General features: G+C 33.5%; 1 protein-coding gene across 1 annotated transcript; it reads right to left on the reverse strand.

Moving 5' to 3' along the window:
* Positions 1–5,776: 5,776 nt before the first annotated feature.
* LOC149190143 (hydrophobic protein RCI2B-like) lies at positions 5,777–7,074 on the reverse strand. The gene is made up of 2 exons (XM_089412044.1): positions 6,160–7,074; positions 5,777–6,040 (listed from the first exon to the last, which is right to left on the reverse strand). Exons 1-2 carry the CDS (start codon positions 6,238–6,240, stop codon positions 5,957–5,959), a joined length of 165 nt encoding a protein of 54 aa, XP_089268170.1. The 5' UTR covers positions 6,241–7,074; the 3' UTR covers positions 5,777–5,956.
* Between the last annotated feature and the right edge of the window lie 768 nt (positions 7,075–7,842).

A 7,842-nucleotide genomic window follows, 5' to 3' on the forward strand; every position in this document is an offset into this window, starting at 1 on the left:
AGATGAATAATTATATTTTGCTTCGTGTTTTATTGACCTTAGGAATTATACAAGTATTGACCTACATGTTAAGAAATAGATGGAATAACACTAGATTTGCATATTCCTAAAGCATTATAAAATATGAAGGATCTCTTCATGGCTCTTATAGAGTTTTGAAACAATTACCACCTTTTAATAAAGACCTCGACCTATTATTTTTTTCAAACAAAAAATTACAACAAACGTGATTTCTATAGTTATACATGATTGTAATACACTTGTGATATAAAATCTAAGATGAAATGCTTAATTATCATATGAAATGCTTAAGATGCACAAACCAAATCCTATTTAATATGGATGTTACAAAAATGTTTGATTATGACTTTTATATCTAAAGTTTTAAATCATCATTTTTAATGATTTGAAATTCTATTTAATAAAATAAAAATAGTTAGGTAATAATGTTGTTTTTAATATTGTAAACATTGTATTTTAATTAATAAACACATTTTGGTATCTATAAATGTTTTTATTTGATATTTTGATGTAAATTTGCTGAACTTTAAATTAGGAAAGGAATTGAAAATTTTGATATAAATAACGTTTTAAAATTTGTTATTAAATTAAATGACAACTTAAAATTTTATTTATTTAAATGGATGCAAATTTTGTTTGATGTAAAAGTTTTATTCTGTTCAATATGAGATAGTGCACAATCTCATTATCAGAGGGAAATTACAAAATTTTCATAGTGTGCTTGGCTTCTCATTGTTATAATATCTTAAAAAATTATGAAGTATGAAAGATGTGCAAATAAGATTATTAATGATGAATATTCTATGTTATGTATGTTTATAATTTTTTTTCTTCCTACGTTACTAATTGTTATAATATCTGGCCCACGGGGCTTTGGATTGACGGTGAATGGGTGCGCTGTTAAGGCACTCCTTGTGATAGGTCACCGGTTCAAATCCCCCGTGGGTACTTAGGTTAGTCTTAACTAGGGAAAAAGAAAAGAAAAAAAAATTGTTGTAATATCTAAGAAATATGAAAGATATGCACAAACTGTACAAGATTGAAGAAGATTATTATTGAAAATGAATATCTTATGTTTGTATGTTTATAACCTCTTATGCCAGTTGTAGCTTGCAAAGTAGTTTTGCAGGGTGTATGTAGAATGGGAATACCATCAAATGCATATAAACGAGGACAACATTCTTGGATAAACATTTACTACTTTCTTTTCTTCCCACATCCACAACTTTTATGAAGCGGAGGAATGAATTTCAATGAATTTTAAAACTTTTATGAAGCGGAGGAATGAATTTCAATGAATTTTAATGGCACCACAGAAGAGAATGTGAAGATGTAAAGCAGGTATCTGAGAGAATGCAGAAAAATACAGAATTTCTTGAAGAAATGCAGAATAATACCATGAAATGTTATCAATACCTTCGAAAGTTCTTGGTGTTCTTTCTAAAAAAATTACACCGCCTCTATAAGATTTCACATGCTCCAAAGGATCCAACATTTCAAATACGGATGGTATTTTTTACCCGTTCAATTTTTTTAATCAAGTTAAGAAGAGTACATCTAATAGAATAGGGGGGGTTGCGTTGCCAAGACCTTTCAGCCACGAGGAGTACAAGGATCAATATGTTGATGACACACTTCAATTAAGTTTACCTAAAATTGTAGGGGGAGGACAGTATTGAATCAAAACTGAAGGCAGGGTCTAGAATAAGGTAAAGACCGTTCTATAAAATGAACAAGTTGTGCAAACAAAGGGAGACAATAGGGTAGGGTTCTTGAGAGAGACTGTTGCAAGCCAGCGGAGATAAGTACCAAAAATGCAAATAGATATTTTAAGATTCATTACAGGGTGCAGTGCTCTTTGCAGCAAAAACAAACCAAATAATTGGAAACTTGGACTGTGCACTTCACTGTTTGTTAGTCAGCCCTGGGGAAGTATCTCTATGGACTCTTTAGGCAGTTTACCAAATTTCAAAGACAAGACAAGGTAATAACAATTTCTGCCGTTCGTTGAATAAAATGTGCATGCTTATTCTTGTAACAACACCATTACAAACCAACAAGGCAGGAAGCAGTGGGCATGCTTTTTAATAAATATGTGAGTTGTAAATGGGCATTAAAGGAGTGGGCTTGTAAATGTCTACTGTGAGATTTTATAAATATGTGGTTTGTAAATGGGCATTAAATGAACGGTGCTGTATATGTCTACTGTGAGATTTAATCCTGCCAAAATCCAAGAGTAGACATATACAACCCTGCTGTGAAATTTAATCCTGCCAAAATCCAAGAGTAGACATATACAACCCTGCTCATTTGATGCTCATTAGCAAACTACTTATTTTCAATGTTTTTTAATCATGTACAGGTATATTTTGGATTGGAGTTGTCTTTAGTGTGATTTTTTGGAAGCTTTTACGGTGGGTTTTTCTGGTGTAATTTCTTTAAAATCGGCAGGAATTTATTGAAATCACAAGCTTGATGGGTAACCCTGTGCAATCGAAATGCTCTAGGAATTTTTGAGGGTACTGAATCCAGTCAAAAAACTATACAATTGAAATACTCTAGAGATTTTTGAAGGTACTGAATCCAGTCAAAAACTATAGTTTAAATAAAGACAACTCCTTTTGGATTGCCCCAATCCTAAAATTAAGCCTCAAGGTTAATTAATTGGTGGACATCGCAGAGGAAATATGATGTTGGACATGACCAACATGGTAAGCACACAATTTCCTAGTGGGCTAACCTAAGCAATGATATGTCAAAGGGGGTATGAGTAAATGTCTAGTGGGCTACTTAATCTAGCTCTACGTAAGAAATGATAGGTCAAAGGGGTACGAGTAAATGTTGAAGATGACTCGGTAAAAATATTTTCAAGTTCTACAGAGGATTGGAAAGAATGCATAGGAGTTTGACTTACCACCATACATGCATATCTGTATTCAGTGGTTAATGTTGAAAAGAAAAATTGTTCTAACCTCGCATCTTGATGGAGAGGTTGATAAGGAACAGATCCACTACCTCAGGCATTAAACTCGAGCACAGAGTTTGACAGTTGAGAGCTTAGCATTAGACTCACAAACAGAAGTTGTAGAGGGCATAGTTGCGTGAAGAAAAGTTAGGGAAACCGACCGAGATATAAACAGGGGACACAAATGCAATAATCCTAAAGATAATAATGAATTGTTTCAGAGTGGACACAAATGCATCAGTGTCAAAATCCCAGGAGGGATGTGTGGGTGACAATAGGTAGATAACTACCCTCACCTGTAACAAAATTAAAATATGTTTTTTGGGACCAAAAAGCCCCAAATGGGAGGGGTCTGGTTCGTGGCGTGGCGAAGATGAGAAGTTAGAAACAAGAGAAAGGGAAACAACAACCCATATATATTCTCACTATGAGGTTAAAATAGCAGAAGTATTCTATCATTTGCACCTCTACAGAGTGAAACAATAGCCAGTTTTGTCCCACTGTATAGCAGCAGGTTGTAAGATATAATCTGTATTCAACATTTAACCAGAGATTATATTATTGAGTGTTGTGGAATGTTTTCTCCACATATATTTAACTATGTTTCATCCCTGTGAGTCCAACTCAGAGCAACTCACTGCAACTCAGAGCAGCCTAAGTCACCGGAACTTGGTTTTATATCAACAACCAAAACCTACTGGGCAGCTTCAGGCCAGAGGTCTGGTAAAATTCAACCTATTTGCAATTTGTTGAAAGCGTGGACTTTTAAAGAAGCAAAATATTGAGGCTTGGCTCCAAATTCCTGACTCAGTTATGACTTTGGTTACTAGAGACTGCAAAGTAATTTTCATGTTCTTCCGAGGCCTCGTACACTTTTTGAAGTTGTGAAATTTTAATCTCCACCATCCAACATTTTTTGAGTTCAGATCAGTGTTTAAGCGTTTGACCCTTGTCTCAGTGACAAGACATCAATCCAGGGGAAGTATTGGGCTAAGATTCAAACAAATCCTTAATTCAAAAGGAGTGACACGATATCTCCGCGACCATGACGAGTCACCTATCATAATGGAGTGTTATTGAACTGATCTCACAACATTTTATGAATGGTAATACACTAGCCTGTAAGATCTTTCAGCATAAATGAATAAGATTATTAATTGGAGAGTTCTTCATTTTCTTGTGTCATGATAATTATATGTAGAATGGATGTAGTATATTTGCTTCATGTTTCACACTCTGTACGTTTCCTCCTCGAACTTCAAAACATCTAACATGAGGTTAAGAAAGAACTTCAATACAAAATGTTCCAGAATTTTTATGTAGATAAGTCCAATGATATCACAAGGTCAAAATACTGAGGAGTTTTGGAGCAAATTATCAAACTCAATTTCAAGCCCTTACAGAAGTGATCTGAAAGTTTAGTTTTCATTTTCATACTGCAAGACCTATTAAAACTATGTGTATGTGAGAATGGTTTCAATGTGTTTCATGCAATCGAGTTTCGGTTAGGGCATGCTCTGTGGTAGAACTACTCAAGCAGCCCAGTTGAGTGGGAAGCGATTGCTCTAAGTTGACAAGTGTTGAAGCAATGGAAATTGCTTTAACAAATCGAAGGCAGGATGTTGAACCATGTTAGTAGCTTTATTTAGTTGATGAATGTGGCTTGCAGGGAGAGTGAAGCTAGTAAATTGATAAATTGTGGAAGTTATTTATGATACAAGGTCCAGGTAATTTATCAAAATATCCATGAGTTGCTCAAGACTCGATATTATTGCTATAAAAATTATAACTCAAATCACTTACAGTATTAGCAAATTGCAATTTCTTGCGTTCTTGTGTGTAAACATTGGAAATGATGTCAATTGCGTTTTTTTGTATTGGGAGTGATTACTTGAATTTTTTGGGGTGGCTGGTTGGTTAAGAGAAATGAAGTCATTTGGGTTTTCTAAATAGAGAAATGATCAATTGGTTTTTTTTGAGTGATTTCTTGATTTGATTTTAGAAAGGTATTTTCACCTCCACTCAAGATGGATTTTTCTGTTTCCATAAATATCATATTCAATTATATAATATCATATGCATTTTATAAAGACTTCAGCTAAAGATGTATCTTTTAATGAATACATTCTTTGGCTCAGACCCTCTCAACAAAATCATTCGATTGCTCTTGTAGATTAAGATACTTCTCTGTTTACTTAAAAATGAAAAGAAACATTCGATTGCTCTTGTAGATTAAGATAATTCTCTGTTTACTTAAAAATGAAAAGAAACATTCGATTGCTCTTGTAGATTAAGATACTTCTCTGTTTACTTAAAAATGAAAAGAAACATTCGATTGCTCTTGTAGATTAAGATACTTCTCTGTTTACTTAAAAATGAAAAGAAAATTATATATATTCGTAGTAAGAATACATAAAACAAAACTAGATTTAAAACATTGAAAGATTATTTCATGTATTCATAATTACATTAAAAAATTGGATGAACAACAAAACAAAAACATCTGTACATTTTTTTGAGCCTTGAGCATCAATCTCAATTGCATATTTGTAACTACATCAAAATTTTGACAAAATATAATTCATGATTCTGGTATGAATCTTAAAATGAAGGCAACAAAGAAACTGCATCGAGCAGTGGGCGATCTGCTTAAAACAGTAGCAGATGCATTAAAAAAGCAAGTGAATAAACCAATACAATTCTGTTTTTTTCAGGAAGAAAAAGTTGTATATATTCATAAAAGAAGAAATTACATATTGCAGTAGCAGACGCATTAAAAAAGCAAGTGAATAAACAAATACAATTTTGTTTTTTTCAGGAAGAAAAAGCTGTATATATTCATAAAAGAAAGAAATTACATATTGCAGATCCCTGAAGCATATGCAGAAATATAGACCGAGCCACAGATTACAATTCTGTTTACTTATGAGATTTACAGGGCACCGAGCTCCAAACAAAGAATGACCATTTTCACTGGGTGAGAACATAGACGGCATATATAATTCCTGGTAACCACCCAAAAAGTGTCAGCAGCACACATATCCAGAATTCAACCTGTCACAACACAATATAACAGCAAACCCCTCAATTATAATTTATAATGATAACATTTATACAGGAATCAAAAGCTTCAAAAAAGAGATTGAAGCATTGTCGTTGGATAAGGTACTCACTTGGCACTCATATTTGAGAAAGACTCCCAAAGGAGGCAGAAGTATGGCCAACAAGATATCTATGAAGGTTGCACTGCCCATGATGAAGTAATAAACTGGTACTCTGAATCTTCTTTTCAGATTAAAGATGATACACCAAAATAAACCACAAATCCACTCTCAGTCTAAAGAAGTCTTATGCTAAAAGGACCTTGATGGACTCCATTTTAAAGGGCAATTGACAGCCCAATTTCTCAAATGCATAGGCCCCACCATGAGTGTACATTGTAGCTTACTTGCAGCTTAAGTTTACTAGCAAAAAGGGTGGGATATTTAGCATGTCACTATAATGTACCCACTGCAATCCAGCTGTATTTTGGGTTTGTCAAGATTAAAAACTCGGAATATTGATGGCAGCATGTGATCCATAGATGACAAATAGCTTTTTGAAGAATGTAATGGCCCACATTATTTTAAGCGTATGGTGGAAGATGGAATTGTAGAGTAAATGTGGCATTGCATGCATCATGGTCGTTATGCTTTCAAATTAAAAAACAACACGTGGCAGCGATGATATAAATGCAACACATGGCAGCGATGAAATTAAAAATACAACACGTGGCAGAAATCAAATAAAAGCTTCCCTTGCCAAACTTTTCAGCTATGTTCGACCGTTACATTTTTGGATATTAGGTCGGCGGTGGAAGCCGCAAATATCTCAAGCTCGCGAGTGGTCGCCGGAGTAGCGGGGCCGGTGACAAGTTGCATTGAGTAAGTACGATGAAAAATATAATTTTACTTTAAAAAAGCATTTCCTATAAAATTGTTAACTAATTATGTGATTAAAAAATGGAGTACTCGATAAAGCGTCAAAAAGATATAATATGTGTTGGCTGGAGGGTGTACTTTCCCATAGCTGCCCCATGGAGACTGCACACCGCTTGCCGCATTTGAGGTACGAAAGGGATTAAAGATTTTTAATTTTTTAATCGATATACATTTTGTGTGGATAATATATTTTAAGTGGGGAAAATAATGCCCATAATGTCCAAAATATGTATGGTAAAGTGTGTTTAATAATCTGTATTGTAAAGTAGGTTTAATAGTGAATTTGTGATAGTTTTGAATATTTTTAAATAATTAGCGAAATTTAATTTTAATTTGTAAGAAGTGGGTTGGTATTTTATAAAAAATAAATAATAATCTATTTTAATATAATTTTAAATTAATATAATATTAAAAAATAATTTGAATTTGTTAAATTTTATTAATACAATCAGTGAAGGATGAGTCTAGTTAGTAAGGCGATTTAGGATCAAATTTCATGGAGTTTGTGGGGAGGAGATTTAGGATCAAATTTCACGGAGGAGCTTGTGGAGAGGAGACAAGCTAAAATCTAGTGAGCTTAACCTAAGGGTGACTTTGACGAGTTAGATGCCCACAGGTGAAGCCTCGAGGAACACGCTAAAATCCAGTCAACTTAGCCCAAGGGTGACATTGACCACTTAGATGCCCACAGGTCAAGCCTAGAGGAACACAGACAACTTCACAAACAAACACAAAAAATAATATACGTTTAATAAATTTCATAGAATTGGTTTAAAATTTTCAAAATTTAAAGTTTTTTGGGACCAAAATAAAAAACAATATAATCTTCTTTTTAGATATAAAATTGTTATAAATAAAATTAAAGTAAAATATTTT

Source organism: Pinus tabuliformis, chromosome 3_1 (genome assembly GCF_031772625.1).
Source record: "Pinus tabuliformis cultivar Carrire ecotype Pingquan chromosome 3_1, CPIR1, whole genome shotgun sequence".
NCBI classification, from domain to species: Eukaryota; Viridiplantae; Streptophyta; class Pinopsida; order Pinales; family Pinaceae; genus Pinus; species Pinus tabuliformis.

Coding starts and splice junctions, on each gene's coding strand:
- LOC149190143 (XM_089412044.1), bottom strand. CDS start 6,240: ATGGGCAGTGCAACCTTCATAGATATCTTGTTGGCCATACTTCTGCCT. Junction 6,041..6,159: donor TTCTCAAATATGAGTGCCAA/GTGAGTACCTTA, acceptor GTGTTGTGACAG/GTTGAATTCTGGATATGTGT.